An 18,880-nucleotide genomic window follows, 5' to 3' on the forward strand; every position below is an offset into this window, starting at 1 on the left:
TTACACCTGAAACACTTCATCACTTGGGGCCCTATCTTGCACCCAGCGCAATTGACTTTGTACACCGACGCATGTATCATTCCTATTTTGCACCCGCGCAAAGCGCGCTTTTCCCTCCACAGAAGCACGTCGCTAAACTAGTGAATGAACTTGCGCTCCCTGGGCGGTTCAGCGCAAAAAAGGAGGCGTGTTCCGGCGCAAACAATCCCTGGTGCTATTTTGCTGTTCCATTAAACAATTGCGCCACTGACCAGAAAAAACCTAGTCTAAAGTCAGTGGCGCATTGCGCGTTGTTCATTATGCTATTTTAAGGGCGCATGCTTGGCCATAATGTATAGCGTGCACAACGCGCATACACTTTGCTCATGTAATCTACACAGATGCAACAGTTATTTTTGCAAATCATAAATTGTTACACTAAAAAAATATTAACACATGAGATGACGGAAATCATTGTGGTGTGCCACGAAGATGTGAAAAAAATAGGCATAAATCTTGCTTACAAATGATTCAGGCTAATTGTAATAATTAAGGATAAGACCTGTTTGCCCAATAGTGGCAAGACATATATGTATATAAGGACATCTGACAAATTGGTTTGTCCGTCAAGAACCAGGAAAAAAAATCGACTGAAAAACTGAAAAAACTGAAAGACTGAAAAAAAAAAGACTGTGAAATCACCTTTACCATAATGTACAACATTACAACTTCACTTCTCTGTCTTTCACTGCTCTTACAAGAACATCAGTCTCCTCGGCTGTGAACCGCTCCTGGCGTGCGCCTGGTAAATACGCCATAATAATAGCAATCCATAATGGAACTTGCGCACCTGCTTTTAAAGGGAATGTTGGATGACGCTCGGATTGGTTTATTCACGTTACGCCCAAACCACACCTATGAATAATGAAGCTACTTCAGACCAACCCATTTTAGATTTGCGCCGGGCGCAAGAGCCACTTATCCCGCCGGGAAAATAGCAACAGCGCCGAGACCCGCCCACAAAGTTACTTGCGCTTCACGCTTTGACACTTGCGTTTCAGATCGTTAAAATAGGGCCCTTGGTGTCTTCAGTCCCTAAACGTCTTTTAAGTGTTGTGAAAAGGAATGGCAACATTACAAAGTGGTAAATGCTTTACTGTCCCAACTTTTTTTTAAATGTGTTGCTGGTCTGAATGACAGGAAATGATTCATATTTACAAATGACATGAAGTTGACCAGACAAAACATGACATATTTTTTGTTCATATTGTCTGCAATGAAATACAAGTCAAAGTAAATTCAGAAATCAGAAATCTTTTTTTTTTTTTTGCGTTTTCCATACTGTCCCAACTTTTTCTGATTTGGGGTTGTAGTTCAGTAAAGTAATTGTGTGAAAGAAAATGACGAGTGAACAGTTTAAAAGATGTGTGCACCCCTGCCCTCGCTACAACACGAGTGGGGACACGCATCTGATGTGTGTAAACTGTTAGGGAGCACCTGGCCGTGTTCGATGAGGCCGGCCAGGCTTGCGTTCCTCACGATTCGGGTCCTGCGTCGGAGTCGCCGTCCTGATGGTAACAGTTCAAACAGGAGGTGTCCAGGGTGAGTGGAGTCTGTGATGATTTTACCTGCTCTCTTCCTCACTCTGGAAGAGTACAGGTCCTGGAGGGTTGGCAGGGAGGCACCAATAATCGTTATTATTTGGCGATTGTGCATTGTAGTCTCCTGATGTCAGATTTGGTAGCTGAACCAAACCAGACAGTGATGGAAGTCCATAAAACAGACTCAATGACAGCCGAGTAGAACTGAATCAACAGTTCCTGTGGGAGGTTGAACTTCCTCAGCTGACGAAGGAAGTACAGTTTCTGCTGGGCCTTTTTCACAATGGAGTCAATGTGATTGTCCCACTTCAGGTCCTGAGAGATGGTAGTGCCCAGGAACCTGAATGACTCCACTGCTTCCACAGTGCTGTTCATGATGGTGAGTGGGGGGAGTCAAGTCAAGTCAACTTTATTTATATAGCGCTTTTAACAATATAGATTGTTTCAAAGCAGCTTTACAGTGTTAAACAGGAAAATAATGCAGCATAATTTTATTCAGCTGTATAGCCATTCTGGGAAAAACGCTGATGTCATCAGTTCATTTCAATTATCATACAGTGACAGTGTGGGCTTTAGATCAATAATTAGATCAGTAATTTAGTTTAAATGGTTAATTTAGTTTATTAATTAGATTTATTTCGATGTTTTGTTGAAAAATGTAGTGTCCCCAACTGAGCACGCCAAGCCAGAGGCAACAGTGGCAAGGAAACCAAAACCCCATAAGGTGACCTAATGGAGAAAAATAAACCTTGGGAGAAACCAGGCTCAGTCGGGGTGCCAGTTCTCCTATGGGCAATTAACAAACAGCGTATTATTATTATTATTATTATTATTCTGGCAGCTTTACAGCTCAGAGGTCATAATAGATCGGAATACTCGAGGGACCGGGGGCAACATGCTGGAGATGGGTTTATTGAGGATGATGTTGATTAAATAATTATTAAAGTGCAATATTCGAATGATCGGAGGCAACACGCTGGAGACGGGTTTATTGAGGATGACATATCGATATAAGTATTATTTAATTGTAATATTCGAACAATCGGAGTCAACACGCCGGAGACGGGTTTATTGAAATGCCGTGTCGATGAGGCAGTTGCAGGGGGAGTCTAATTGACATGGTCTCTGCAGACGCTTCGGGGTCCTGTGTTGGTCTTCTGTGGGCTCAGGTCCACCATCTGAACTGGAGACGGCCCAGATCCAGCTGACTGCAGTAAACCTCGGGATAAAACAGAGAGACTATCATTAGCGTAGATGCCATTCTTCTGATGATGTAACGAGTACATCAGGTGTTATGGGAAGTGTTCCCGGTTCCGGCTGACCTAGTTAATGCAGCCTAACAATCATTTCATTGAAAAAGTGTTTTATGTGTATGCCACAGTAAAGAGATGTGTTTTTAGTCTAGATTTAAACTGGCAGAATGTGTCTGCTTCCCGAACAATGTTAGGAAGACTGTTCCAGAGTTTCGGAGCTAAATAGGAAAAGGATCGACCGCCTGCAGTTGATTTGGATATTCTCGGTATTATCAACTGGCCAGAATTTTGAGACCGCAGTAGACGTGATGGAGTATAATATGTTAAGAGCTCGCTCAAGTATTGGGGAGCTAAACCATTTAGTGCTTTGTATGTAATAAGCAAGATTTTAAAATGTATGCAATGTTTAATAGGCAGCCATTGCAGTGTTGACAGAACTGGGATAATATGGTCATACTTCCTGGTTGTAGTAAGAACTCGAGCTGCTGCGTTTTGGACCAGCTGGAGTTTATTTATTAAGCGAGCAGGGCAACCACCCAGTAGAGCATTAAAATAATCTAGCCTTGAGGTCATGAACGCATGAACTAACTGTTCAGCATTTTGCATTGAGAGCATGTGCCGTAATTTAGATATATTTTTAAGATGGTAGAATGCAGTTTTACAGATATTAGAAACGTGGCTTTCAAACGAAAGATTGGTATCAAAGAGCACACCCAGGTTCCTCACTGACGACGAGGACTTGACAGAGCAGCCATCAAGTGTTAGACAGTATTCTAGGTTACTACTTGTGGAGCTTTTTTGTCCAATAATTAAAAATTCATTTTTTTCTGAATTGAGTTGCAGGAAATTACCGGTCATCCAATGTTTTATATCAGCTATGCATTCCGTTAATCTTGTGAATTGTTAAGTTTCTTCAGGGCGTGAAGAAATATAGAGCTGAGTATCGTCAGCATAACAATGAAAACTAACGCCATGCTTCCTAATGATATCTCCCAGTGGTAGCATGTACAGGGTGAAGAGTAGCGGTCCTAGCACTGAGCCTTGTGGTACTCCATACTGAACTTGCGATCGGTGTGACATCTCTTCATTTACTGCTACAAACTGATAACGGTCGCATAGGTATGATTTAAACCATGATAAAGCAGAGAGCTGGGCTGTTCCTCCTGAAGTCCACTATCATCTCCACCGTTTTGAGCGTGTTGAGCTCAAGGTTGTTATAACTGCACCAGACAGCCAGCTGTTCAACCTCCAGTCTGTAAGCAGACTCATCACCGTTTTGGATGAGGCCGATGACAGTGGTGTCGTCTGAAAATTTCAGGAGCTTCAAAGAGGGGTCTTTAGAAGTGCAGTCATTGGTGTACAGGGAGAAGAGCAGTGGGGAGAGAACACACCCCTGGGGGGCGCCAGTGCTGGTAGTGAGAGTCCTGGATGTGAGTTTTCCCAGTCTCACTCGCTGCTGCCGGTCTGTCAGGAAGCTGGAGATCGACTTACAGATTGAGGATGGCATGGAGAGCTGGGTCAGTTTAGCTGAGAGAAGATCAGGCATGATGGTATTGAAGGCCGAACTGAAGTCCACAAATAAGATCCTTGCATAAGTCCCAGGTCTGTCGAGATGTTCCAGGATATAATGCAGTCCCATGTTGACTGCATCATCCACATACCTGTTTGCTCTGTAGGCAAATTGAAGAGGATCCAGCAAGGGTCCAGTGATGTCCTTCAGGTGGGCCAGAACCAGTCTTTCAAACGACTTCATGACCACAGACGTGAGAGAGACAGGTCTGTAGTCATTAAAGGGTTAGTTCACCCAAAAATGAAAATTCTGTCATTAATTACTCATCCTTATGTCGTTCGAGACCCGTAAGACCTCCGTTCATATTCGGAACACAAATGAAGATATTTTTGTTGAAAGCTGATGGCTGAGAAAGGCTTCAGATAGGCCTCCATTGGCATTCAGTACACTTATACTCCCAAGACCGATAAAAGGCACTTAAAATGTCGTTACAAAGTCCATCTCACCACAGTGACTCTACAATAATCTTACGATGCGACGACAATAGTTTTTGTGCGCAAAAAAAATCAAAATAACACCTTTATCCAGCTTGTTATTGCCTTCCGGGTGTGCCTCCACGACGCATGCGCGAGAATATGACGTAGCGCCGGGGTTTGGGAATCCATGAAATGCACACTCTAACCCCATTTTGAGCACTACGCTGAGACCTAAAGCACGATCAATGTAGAATCCAACAGCTGAGATACGCGCGTCTTCCTCTGATTGTAAACAAATCACTTCTGGGTCATCTGTCCGAACGCCGGATCTGCGTCATATTCTCGCGCATGCGTCGTGGAGGCACACACGGAAGGCAGTAACAAGTTGGAAAAAGGTGTTATTTTGATTTTTTTTGCGCACAAAAACTATTGTCGTCGCATCGTAAGATTATTGTAGAGTCACTGTGGTGAGATGGACTTTGTAACGATGTTTTGAGTGCCTTTTATCCGTCTTGGGAGTATAAGTGTACTGAATGCCAATGGAGGCCTATCTGAAGCCTTTCTCAGCCATCAGCTTTCAACAAAAATATCTTCGTTTGTGTTCCGAATATGAACGGAGGTCTTACGGGTCTCGAACGACGTGAGGGTGAGTAATTAATGACAGAATTTTCATTTTTGGGTGAACTAACCCTTTAAGTCCAGTGATTTGGGGTTTTTTGGGGACGGGAATGATAGTGGAGCGTTTGAAGCAACAGGGAAATTCACACTGCTTCAATTGATACAGATCTTAAGCTCTGGTTGGATGGCCTGGGGGTGGGTGTGGGGGGGGGGGGGGGGGGGGGGTGATGGGGGACGTGTAAAGTGCCGATCAGAGCGGGTGTGTGGTGTGAGACTGGGCTTTTCAAACCTGCATATCTGAGAAGTTAGATATTTTTATTCAGCCTACCATTCAGACCGTGTTTCACTTGTTGGGTGATTTATGGCAGCATTTAATTCTGAGGAGTAAAACGGAATATTATCTGGCTTTGATAAAGTTAGATATTTTAATTCATCCTATAATCCAAACCGTGTTTCACTTGTCTGAATTATCATCTAAGATGGGGGAAATCGATGTTTGTTCTCGCCGCCTCGTGCGTTTCCAGCGATTACTAATGCAGTGTCCACCCGAAATCCGTCAATGACGCTTCGGGCCACATCGGTTTCCAGCGCACACACGATACCTCGTCCGCCCCAAGGGGTTTCGGACAGGCAGCGTTGGTGTCCGCACACCGAAAATCATCCACGACCTCTCCCTGCCAGTCAGCCGCTTCAGGGGGTCGAGAATGGTATAAAAAAAAACAAAAAAAACAACCGAGGTCAGTCTCGAGACAACGTCTGTCGAATGTGTCGCCATGGGTCCTGCGGACTGTAGAAGAAAGGGTACAGACTGCAGTTCGGCCACAGCCCACCAAGATTCAATGGGGTGGTCTGGACTGCAGTGGTCCCAGAGCGGGCTCGGGTAATGGAACAGGAAGTACAATCCCTGTTGGTAAAGGAGGCCATAGAACGTGTTCCTCCGCCAGACAGGGAGTCGGGGTTCTACAGCCGTTACTTTATAGTTCCCAAAAAGGACGGGGGTTTGTGCCCAATTTTAGATCTGAGGTACTTGAACTGGTCTCTGAGGAGGTTCAGGCTCAAGATGCTCACGATTCCTATCATCGTGAATCAAAGACTGTTTTTTCACGATAGATCTAAATTATGCATACTTCCACATTTCCATCAGTCCTTCTCACAGGAAGTTCCTGAGGTTCGCTTTCGGGGGCGAAGCGTTCCAATATCGCGTTCTTCCGTTCGGCCTAGCTCTTTTCCTTCGCACATTCACCTAGTGCATGGATGCAGTTCTGGCTCCTCTGAGACTCCAGGGTATCCATGTGCTGAACTATATCGACGACTGGCTCATACTGGCTCAGTCGCGAGAAATGGCAGTTCGGCATCGACATTTCGTCCTTGGCCATATTCAAAGCTTGGGGTTGAGACTCAACACGAAGAAGAGCGTGTTGACGCCTTCCCAGAGGACCATGTTCCTGGGAGTAGTGTGGGACTCCACGACGATGCGGGCACAAATGTCTCCCGTACGTGTGGAGTCCATACGGGCGATGGTCTACAGCATGAAGCTAGGCCGCAACATCACTGTGAAGCAGTTTCAAGGACTGCTGGGGCTCATGGCAGCTGCGTCCAGAACCAGGGAGCAGACATCCTGTCAAGGCAGGGGCTGAGGCCCGGGGAGTGGAGACTTCACCCAGAGGTGGTGAAGTCCATATGCGAGAGGTTCGGCCCAGTGGAAGTGGATCTATTTGCATCTCGAGAGACGTCCCACTGTCCTCTGTGGTTCTCTCTCTCTCATAGTGCAGATGTGGCCGAGGCTTCATCTGTATGCATTTCCCCCGATAGCTCTGCTCCCGGGAGTTCTGGAGAGGGTCCGGCAAGACGGGGTCAGTCTACTCCTAGTAGCTCCGTACTGGCCGGCCCGAGTATGGTTCTCAGACATCCTAGCACAGCTGGCAGGTCCTCCATGGCAGATCCCTCTGAGGAGGGACCTGCTGTCTCAGGCAGGGGGAACAATATTTCACCCCCAGCCAGAGCTGTGGAAGCTTTGGGTTTTGCCCCTGAGGGGGCTCAGTACTTAGAGGCTGGCCTGTCGGCAGGTGTAGTGGAGACCATACTCCACTTTCCAGGGCTCCTTCCACGAGAAGGTTGTATGGCTTAAAGTGGAACATGTTTTAGCAGGGAGCGTGAGGTGGACCCAGTTAACTGCCCAGTGGCTTCAGTGCTGGAGTTCCTCCAAGATCGCTTCTCTGCGGGGCTTACCCCGTCCACACTTAAGGTGTACGTTGCTGCCATTACGGATTTCCACGCTCCTGTAAGTGATGGGCCTCTGGGGAGGCACCCTTTAGTGATACGTTTCCTCCATGGTACTTGGAGGATGAGGCCTGCGACTCACTCCAGAGTTCCAACTTGGGATCTGGCGGTGGTTCTTGAGGGATTGGCTTCGGTCCCCTTCGAATCGCTCGAGTCTGCGACAGATCGAGTTCTGACGCTAAAGGTGGCGCTGCTCCTTGCTATCACTTTTCTGAGGAGAGTGGGGGACCTTCAGGCCTTGGCGATTACGCCGACTTGCCTGGAGTTTGCCCCTGGTGGAGTTAAAGCCATCCTTCATCCTAGGCCGGGCTATGTGCCCAAGGTGCCATCTAATGTGGCACGGCCTACGGTCCTGCAGGCATTTTATCCTCCACCTCATGTGTCGGCTAAGAGGGGAGACTTTGTTTGCACTGCCCGGTCAGAGCTCTGCAAATTTATCTGCGGAAGTCTTTGCAGTGGAGAAGATCGGACCAACTGTTGTTGTGCTTCCGGTCTCAGTGTGCTTCGGGTCTCCTAAGAAGGGGCTGCTCACGTCCAAGCAGACGGTCAGTAATTGGATCGTTCAGGCAATTGCCTTGGCCTATCAGGTGCACGGTTTGCCATCACCTTTGGCCTTGAGGGCGCATTCCACCAGGGGCATGGCCTCATCTCGGGCCCTTCATATGGGGGTCCCGATTCAGGAGATTTGTGAGGCAGCCGGCTGGGCTACCCCACACACATTTATCAGGTTTTATAGTCTGCATCTCCCTACGAAGCCAGGCGCTAGGATGCTCTCGTCCTAAGTGTGCCTGGGTTCCAGCTTCACACTAGGGTAGGCATTGTTCGTTGTGGCATAGTGGGCAGTTCGTTCCCCAAATAGTCGTTCTTACGACGCAGTGAGAGGAAAGGAAAGTCTCGGGTTATGACTATAACCCATGTTCCCTGAGAAGGGAACGAGACACTGCGTCGCCTTGCCACGCCTCACCATGCCTGGGAGCGACTTGCTTCATCGCGAAAAGCTGGCGCTGTCGTGTTCTGTCGTCCCTTTATACTTCCGGGTATGCCGTCACTTACTACACCATGACGTAGCACCTATCAAGATCGGTCTAGTTTCATTCATGCTTCAGACGCGCTATGCTAAGGGAGCATCCCCAAAGAGTCGTTCTTACGACGCAGTGTCTCGTTCCCTTCTCAGGGAACATGGGTTATAGTCAAAACCCGTGATGTTTGTTTTGGATCGTAGTCCTGAGGGAAGATTCAACCACGGCCCATTATTAGATTTTTACCAAAGGCTGTCAGGTTTTGATTTTGGTTTTTGATTTGATTTTATCTGTTTGTATTTGCTAGAATTCATGAAACCATGTATCTGAACAAGATGTCCAGGACCCACACAAAAACATAGGCCCACAACATTAAAGATCCAGCCGTATTTTTAATCGTGGGCATGGGGTACTTTTTATCCCTGTTTGCACTCAACCCCTCTGGTGTGTTTGCTGCTAAAAAGCTCTTTTTATAGTTTCATCTGACCACAGAACCAGGTCCGGTTTTAATTTCCAGTCATGTCTGACAACTGAAAATGCTGAAATTTGTTTTTGGATGAGCGAGGAGGATTTTTCTTGAATCTCTCCCAAACAACATGTGGTGATGAAGGGGTTGTTTGATTTTTTTTAAGGCTTTCTGACCCCAAGACTCAACTAATCTCTGCAATTCTCCATCTGTGAACCTTGGAGAGCCACTGAAACTCTCCTCCTCACTGTGCATTATGACAATATAGACACACATCCTATTCCAAGCAGATTCATAACATCTTTAGTTGATTGGATTAATTATTGTCCTGGTGGTGGAAATGGGGATTTTCAATGCTTTAGCTATTTTCTTACAGCCACTGCTGCTCATCAGAACTATATTCTTTGGTTTTACTCACTGTGATGAATGATTAAGGGAATTTGGCCTTTCTGTTTCCTCATATTTATACCCCTGTGAAACAATATGTCATAGCTAGACAATTTTATGTTCCTAGTTACCCTGGTGTGCTAAAAAAAAAAGATATAAGAGATATTAAGATATATTTTACTCATAAACAATTCTAGGGGTGCCAATAATTGTGGCCAACGTGTTTTGGAGAAAAACATTTATTTCGTAATGTGAGTTTCCCCCCCACTTTCAATTATTTTACTTCAATGAAAGGTTGCGAAATTGCGAAAATGCTATTTTTTTAATGATAGATCAAAAGGATAAACAATGCAGATTTGAAACATGTTTGAAATAAAGAGCTATAAAATCTCCAGAGGAATTTCCTGCTGGGATATCCCAACAATTTCATTGGTCAAGTCTACCCCAGGAGGGTGTGACTACTCCCAGAGCTTAAAAAAAGAGACGGCTCAGATCCCCTCTCTTCTCTTCTGCCTTTGGACCAGAACGACGCGTCATTTTGGCTGTCTATCAGCCGGCCAACAGGCCAAGCTGATAAGGCCTCCACACACACAGAGCCAAATGATTGTGTGGGATAGGAAACCTGAGGCTACCACACGGAGCTCTGCACACCATGTGCAACTTCCTCAACCTCGATGAGGTCGAAATAACCACAACAGCTCATAATTTCTTCTTCAATCAATGCAGAAGAACTCGATCGCCACTTCAATGCCATCGAACAGAACCATCGAAACTTTCTCCTGTGATTTCACCTCGGACGGTCTTCTACAGCTCAGGCTAAATGCAAGTAAAGTAAGATATACAAATCGCTGTGTAGTTAGTAAAACTGTAAACCCTCTGTTCAGACAAAGGAGTTTATCAAAGATGGTTCTTCCCAAGTTTGTGCACAATATAAGTTTGGTCCTGACTCACTGCCTGTAAACAAATTGTCCCTTAAATGATCGATCTTGTTATGCGCTCTATGCACTTACGTAAATTCAAGGAAATACTTATTTTTCTGTGGCCATGAAAAAATATCCTTTTCTTAGAATGAATTAATAATCAATACTGATTGATTGTAATGGTAATGTAGCTACATCAAGTTAACCTATTTAACTGATTAAAATATTCATAATTAATCATAATGAATAATCTTAATGAGTTATGAGTAATTATTAATATTTCCCCTCAGAGCTAATTCGCTACACCACAAAAGGTGAGAGAATTGGAGAAGGAACATGGGCAGCTTCCAAATCAAAGAAATTAAACAAAATAAAACCGACACTAACTTATGACCCAGTGTCTAACATAACAGAACAGACTGATCTCATGAAATGGCGTATGTATGACACGCCAATTCGCTATGCCATTTTGGCATGCTATCAAGACGCATAATCGCTTTTTAGCGTGTTTATCAACGCCGTTTCATTCTATCCCCATTAGGCATGTGCCGGTATCAAATTTTCATGTTGCGATTAATTGCTGAAGCTTTTATCACGGTATATGGTATTATCACGATATTGAAATAAGTTGCAAAAAAAGTGTTGTCATACTATAACAGGTTAAATCTCTTTCTTATAACAAAAGAACCAAACATTTAAATACAATAAAGCAATTCACAAAAATGTATAAAGTAAACAAATATTTAAAACCGATTAAAGTGCAAAAGATTTATAAAGAACAATAGGTATGCTGAAATGTACATTTAACTAAGATTAATACATGCTTTAGAAGTATTTTTCATTGTCAGTTTGTTAATGAAGGAACTAATGTTAAATACTGGAGCCTTGTAAAGTGTGTGATTGAACAACAGTCAGAACATATTCAAACAATATCTAGGGCATGTAATTTAGTCCAGATAAAAATATAAAATGCAAGTTTGAAAATTAATAGCCTTAAGTCTTTAAGTATTATGTATTAGGTTATGTGATTACTGGGGAAACGGCTGCATTTCTACTGTTCCGTCAGCGCCCTCTGCTGTCGAAGAATGAATGTGCACTTCAGCGTGTCTCCTCATTCCGCCATGTGCTCGGCTCATGCACGGTCTATTTACATCAGTGCGCGTTCCTCTTTGACGTGTTTTTCATTTTAAACGGTTGATGGGTAAAGTATTCTTAAAATTCATTCTAAAAATCTGAATAATTTGTAATAAATAATTATTCACGGTATTTTGAAGTGCCCACGATAACAATATTGTGCATGTTCATTATTGCGGTATATCGTATTACCGTTTACCGGCACATGTCTAATCCCCATACACTGCTCCTACCCATAAACCTATCACACACACATACACACTCACACTGCCCCTGCCCCTAAACCTACCCATCACAAGAAACATTCTGCATTTTTACATTTTCAAAAAAACATAATTTAGTATGTTTATAAATCCATTTACATTCACGCGGAATCACATGGCGTAGACATACACACGGAATCACACGGCGTAGACATACACGAGGAGATGATGGTTCGTTTCGGCGTACACATACACACGGAATCACACGTATAGCTCAAAATGCGTACAGATAACACGCCATTTGGCTTTAGAAAGTGGCGTGTATGTTTACGCAAAGTCATGATGTCTTGTTGCACAGAATCACTATACACAGGCTTTAAATAGGCTGTCATACAGAACAAAGTTCCCAGCATCAAGGGCCTCACGAGGGGCGTCTACTCTCCACTTTATACCACGGGGCACCGGCCGGATTGACGTTACAGGAACATGGGGACCAGATGGGCAGCGTGGACCAATAGAACATGACTAAGAAAGTGAAAGTAAAAAAAAGAGACTCAGGGAGAGAAAAAAATACATTAACAACGCAAGGATGTAACACCCTACTCATAATTTGGGGCACACATTGGATTTGGTGTTGTCACATGGTTTTCCCATAACAAATCTGAGAATGATTGATGCTGATATTTCAGACCATTGGCAATTGTGTTTGAATTGTTTCTCCACCTCCACTTGCTCTCTTCAACCATCCGCAGGCTGTGTGACCTAGGGAACATGGAAACTGCACTTAAAAAAAATTGGGTACCACTGACTTTTGGACCAGTGGCAAAATCAAAATAAAGGGGAATCAAACATTCTCCTCCCGGCCTTCCCCGGGGAAGGAGCGGTGCACTTACCACTACAAAGTCCCTGCCATCCCAGGGTCGCCCGTCTCAGAGACACTTCGAAGTCACCTTCCTTTCTTCATGGGCGCCTTACGAGTGGGCTGCGTTGCTTTCCTGCAGGCAGCTCTATGGTGCGACCTGGCTGTGGGCTTAGGGGTGGCAGAGCTGGGGGCGGATGCCTTCGGCGACAAGCAGATGAGATTTCCCTTGGCAGACCGGAGGTTTATTGTCGAGGCAAGATGTGTTTGATTTTTACTGCCGAGAACTGTTGGGCAAAGTCCTCGACAGTGGTGCCGAAGAGGCCATCCTGCGATATGGGAGCGTTGAGAAAGCGCTTTTCCTGGATATAAAACTGTCATACTGTATAGAGCTGTGCTTGAGGGGATTTCATTCTTGAGGCCTAGATCATGTCCCAGTTCTGTTCCTTCTCCTGTCAATTTTTCCACTATCCTTCGTTATAAACTCAAAAAAGGTAAATAATTAAAAAAGAGCCCCTCAGAGTCTTGCCTTACTATTTTTCCATGATGTTTTTGTCTTTGTAGATGCCCTGCTTGCTGATCTGGAAAATTCAGCCTTTCCTCTGGGTCGCTATCCTGTCCTACTGACCTCTGACCCTCCAGTAAATTCTGATCCCCCAGCCAGTGTTCAGGATCCTACCCAGAACCGGCCACTCCCTCCAGCATACACCCCGCAACAAGTATGCCATGAGCAACATTTAAAAACAAACATACATCTGATGTAATGTATCTAATCCATATATATTCATTAGTTTCAAAGTCATATGATTTTTTATTAATCTGTTTCATAGACTGTTTCTGCTGCGATGACGTCAAACGGCTCTCAGAACTCTAACCCAGACAAACTTTACAGGTATTTTACCTCCTGAGAATGTAATGTCTGGAATAATACATTGATTTTCACACATGGTACATGGTTCAAATAAAGACAGAAGTGAGATTACATGATCTGACACTTGATTTGCCCTATGCACATTCATTCTATTCTCAATTAAGTTCTATGTTCTTACTTTATGTCAACAATTAAGCATAACACTATCCACATTTCCTTATCATTTTACACTTACAGTTTTTCTCAGTCGATTTGACACACTTCTCCAAACTCATTACTGCTCTCAAAATAATTAACACAGTGATCTGAACACTTTGTAATTGTCCTAAACAGATTGTAAGTTTTCATTCATTTCATACAAATTACAAATCATATGCATAATGTTCTCAAAACAATAATGTGTACAAAATGTGTATGGGGGGAGGAGGGGGGAAGAATGGGAAAAGGAAGAGGTGTAAGAGTGAGAGGTTTTGGAGAGGATAGAGAAAGGGTAATATTTGAGAGGGAGAGGAACAGTGGAAGAGGTAGAAAGAGATGAGGGAAAGGAACTCACACTCACACTCGCACCTGTGAGTTCATGAAGTGTGTTTACCTATTTATAATTTGCAGTTGTGTGATAGATAAACAGCAGCGATTCAAAATTCTATAAAAAGGACTTTTAAAAACTCGCATTAACGCGGGAGAGAACCCATCCATCAGGCCGCAAGTAACGGTAACACTTTTCAATTCCAAGCGCAGGTTCATTCTGTAAAGCCAGGAACACGCCATCAGTGTCTGTGAGTCATGATAGTGTAGGGGTAAGGTGCGTGACACAAAGTTTTGACGCAATTCGACCTGAGGTCGAATCCGGCTTTTGCCGAACTCATTGTACTTCCTTTTCCCATCACATATCAGATCGGAAAGGCATTTATTTTCATCCATCCATCCATCCATCCATCCATCCATCCATCCATCCATCCATCCATCCATCTTCTTCCGCTTTATCCAGGGCCGGGTCGCGGGGGCAGCAGTCTAAGCAGATATGCCCAGACTTCCCTCTCCCTAGACACTTCCTCTAGCTCTTCCGGGGGGACACCGAGGCGTTCCCAGGCCAGCCGGGAGACATAATCCCTCCAGTGCGTCCTTGGTCTTCCCCAGGGCCTCCTCCCGGTTGGACATGCCCGAAACACCTTCCCGGGAAGGCATTCAGGAGGCATCCGCAACCGATGCCCGAGTCACCTCAGCTGACCCCTCTCGATGTGGAGGAGCAGCGGCTCTACTCCGAGTTCCTCCTGAGTGACTGAGCTTCTCACCCTATCTCTAAGGGAGCGCCCAGCCACCCTGCGGAGAAAGCTCATTTCGGCCACCTGTATCCGGGATCTTGTCCTTTCGGTCATGACCCAAAGCTCATGACATAGGTGAGAGTAGGAACGTAGATTGACCGGTAAATCGAGAGCTTCGCCTTACGGCTTAGCTCTTTCTTCACCACGACAGACCGGTACATTGACCGCAATACTGCAGAAGCGGCACCGATCCGTCTGTCAATCTCCCGTTCCATCCTCCCCTCACATTAGTGAACAAGACCCCTAGATACTTGAACTCCTCCACTTGAGGCAGGAACTCTCCACCAACCTGAAGTGGGCAAACCATCCTTTTCCGACTGAGGACCATGGCCTCAGATTTGGAGGTGCTGATCCTCATCCCAGCCGCTTCACACTCGGCTGCAAACCGTCCCAGTGCATGCTGAAGGTCCTGGTTAGAAGGGGCCAACACAACAACGTCATCCGCAAAGAGCAGAGACGAAACCGCGTGGTCCCCAAACCTGACACCCTCCGGCCCCTGGCTGCGCCTAGAAATTCTGTTCATAAAAATTATGAACAGAACCGGCGACAAAGGGCAGCCCTGCCGGAGTCCAACATGCACCGGGAACAAGTCTGACAGTCATACAGGGACCGGACAGCCCTTAGCAAAGGACCTCGGACCCCATACTCCCCCAGACCCTCCACAGGATGCCACGAGGGACACAGTCGAATGCCTTCTCCGAATCCACAAAACACATGTGGACTGGTTGGGCAAACTCCCATGAACCCTCCATCACCCTGTAGAGGGTATAGAGCTGGTCCAGTGTACCACAGGCCGGACGAAAACCAGACTGTTCCTCCTGAATCCGAGGTTCTACTATCGGCTGTATTCTCCTCTCCAGTACCCTGGCATAGACTTTCCCGGGGAGGCTGAGAAGTGTGATCCCCCTGTAGTTGGAACACACCCTCCGGTCCCCCTTCTTAAAAAGAGGGACCACCACTCCGGTCTGCCATCCCAGAGGCACTGTCCCCGACCGCCACGCGATGCTGCAGAGGCGTGTCAGCCAAGACAGCCCCACAACATCCAGAGACTTGAGGTACTCAGGGCGGATCTCATCCACCCCCGGTGCCTTGCCACCGAGGAGTTTCTTGACCACCTCGGTGACTTCAGCTTGGGTGATGGACGAGTCCTCCTCTGAGCCCCCAGCCTCTGCTTCCTCAATGGAAGAAGTGACAGCGGGATTGAGGAGATCCTCGAAGTATTCCTTCCACCGTCCGACGATATCCCCAGTTGAGGTCAACAGCCGCCCATCGCCACTGTAAACAGCCTTGGTAGGGCCAGCCGATTCCCAGTCCTTTTCCATGGCCTCACCGAACTCCTCCCAGGCCCGAGTTTTTGCCTCCACAACCACCCGGGCTGCAGTCCGCTTAGCCTGCCGGTACCTGTCAGCTGCCTCAGGAGTCCCACAAGCCAACCAGGCCCGATAGAACTCCTTCTTCAGCTTGACGGCATCCGTTACTTCTGGTATCCACCACCGGGTTCGTGGATTGCCGCCTCGACATGCACCGGAGTCCTTGCGTCCACAGCTCCGAGCGGCCGCTTTGACAATGGAGGTGGAGAACATGGTCCTCTCTGACTCAATATCTCCAGCCTCCCACGGGATCCGGTCGAAGTTCTGCCGGAGGTAGGAGTTGAAGATCTCTCTGACAGGAGACTCGGCCAAACATTCCCAACAGACCCTCACAGTACGCTTAGGACTACCGAGTCTATCCAGCTTCCTCCCCCGCCATCAGATCCAACACACCACCAGGTGGTGATCAGTTGACAGCTCCGCCCCTCTCTTCACCCGAGTGTCCAAGACATACAGCCGCAGGTCAGAAGAAACAACCACAAAGTCGATCATTGACCTACGACCTAGGGTGCACTGGTGCCATGTGCACTGATGGACACGCTTATGCCTGAAAATGGTGTTTGTTATGGACAAACCGTAACTAGCACAGAAGTCCAATAACTGAACACCACTCTGGTTCAGATCAGGGGGGCCGTTCCTCCCAATCACGCCCCTCCAGGTGTCACTGTCATTGCCCACGTTGGCGTTGAAGTCCCCCAGTAGAACGACGGAGTCCCCAGTCGGAGCACTTTCCAGCACCCCTCCCAGGGACACCAAGAAGGCCGGGTTCTCTGCACTGCCGTTCGGCCCGTAGGCACACACAATAGTGAGTGACCTATCCCCGAGCCGAAGGCGCAGGGAAACGACCCTTTCGTTCACCTGGGTAAACTCCAACACATGACGGCAGAGCTGGGCGGCTATAAGCAAACCCACACCAGCCCGCCGCCTCTCACCTTGGGCAACTCCAGAGTGGTGAAGAGTCCATCCTCTCTTGAGGAGTGTGGTTCCAGAGCCCAAGCCTTGCGTAGAGGTGATTCCGAATATCTCTAGTCGGAGCCTCTCAACCTCATGCACAATCTCAGGCTCCTTCCCCGCCAGCGAGGTGACATTCCATGTCCCAAGAGCCAGTTTCCGTGTCCAGCGATTGGGGTGTCTAGGCTCCCGCCTTCGACTGCTGCCCGATATTCTTTGCACGGCCCCTTACGGTCCCTCTTGCGAGTGGTGGGCCCACGGGAAGGTGTCCCCACCTCGCTCCTTTGAGCTAAGCCCGGCCGAACCCCGTGGGGGAAGGCCCGGCCACCAGGCACTCGCAAACGAGCCCCAACCCCAAGCCTGGCTCCAGGGTGGGGCCCCGGCTGCGCCGTACCGGGCGACGTCACGGTCCTCCTTTTTCTTGTCATCATAAGGGGTTTTTGAAAATATTTGAAAAGGGGAAATAAAGTTTCTAACGTTTGTTGTGTCCGCAGCTCATTTTTTGTATGTGAACATGTAGTAGCTACAGTTTTGGTTTATGTTGACAGTGACAAGTGTGAAAGTGGCCGCTCACTTTTGCCCAGGCCCGACCAGAAATAAAATTCTGTCTACGCCACTGGTTGAGGCACAAGGATGGATCCGGCTTTCACAGCTTCTTTTCCCACGATGCATGACTCGTGCAAATTCATGTTGTGATGTTGATGAAATTCTTTTACCAGATGTAAATGAGAGGCAAGATCTATGAAGTTAATTTTTTTTTATAATTTATTGGGCGAAAACTCATCGTTATACAACTAAGCTTGTCATTAAAGAACTTTGAAGAACATGATTAAAGAACTAACATGTAGAACATGTATTTTCATTCATGTATTTGTGTATCTACAGCTGAATTTGGTATCAAATCAACAGAAAATACACTTGTAGTTTTGATGTCAGTATTTTTTTTTGAGAAATGTTTGGAGAGCAACTACATTCATTTGGAGAGATGAGACAAATCGATTGAGAAAAACTATGATCAGTGTTTTTGTTTTAATTTATAAAAATATTACATTCACTCTTAGTAATCAACAACATTTAAATCGAACTCATTACATGTAATGTCATATTTGAAAAGCATAGATATTGTCATATTTTGAACACATAGACCATAGTCTAGTCCATAATTTCAAACGGCCCGCTGCGTGTCTATTAAAATATATTATATGTGGCCCGCCACGGATAATTTACAAATCCTGCAGTTTTACGATGTCAACGCAAGGTGGCAGTACTAGATTTTAGGCCAGGGAAACAGCGCCCAAAGCGGAACGAAACAGCGCTACTTGTGCTCTGCGCAACTCGCAAGCTCTGACTCTGAACAAATGTGTTTACCTTTTACTGTCTATGGTGTTTACCTGCTGAGTGTCTCGATCACACGCCTACTAAACAGCCCGTGAGCAATGTTTTAGTTCGGCGCAGAGGTCTTCGGTATGAGCTGCGAATCTCTCTGTGATTTGATTTAATTTAAATCCAGTTAAACAGCACTGACTTAATCAACAACACTAACGTGCAAATCAGCTGAGCCAATTCAGTTAAAATACATTTCAAACAACAATTCACCAACATTTATCATGGATTTACTGTGGTAACACTACCTGTAACCATGGTCATTTGTCAGAAATGTA

General features: G+C 46.0%; 1 protein-coding gene across 6 annotated transcripts in view; it reads left to right on the forward strand.

Annotated features, from left to right (window-relative positions):
* LOC307144180 (transforming growth factor beta-1-induced transcript 1 protein-like) overlaps positions 1-18,880 on the forward strand; it is a 195,775-nt gene that overhangs the window by 44,457 nt on the left and 132,438 nt on the right. For all 6 annotated transcript variants that reach the window (XM_079846275.1, XM_079846274.1, XM_079846277.1 and 3 more), the window contains 2 exons: positions 13,270-13,424; positions 13,536-13,597. In XM_079846275.1, coding sequence (XP_079702401.1) covers positions 13,270-13,424; positions 13,536-13,597 — 217 coding nt within the window. The remainder of the gene's footprint in view (positions 1-13,269; positions 13,425-13,535; positions 13,598-18,880) is intronic.

This window comes from Gobio gobio, assembly GCF_949357685.1.
Source record: "Gobio gobio genome assembly, chromosome: 20".
NCBI classification, from domain to species: domain Eukaryota; kingdom Metazoa; phylum Chordata; class Actinopteri; order Cypriniformes; family Gobionidae; genus Gobio; species Gobio gobio.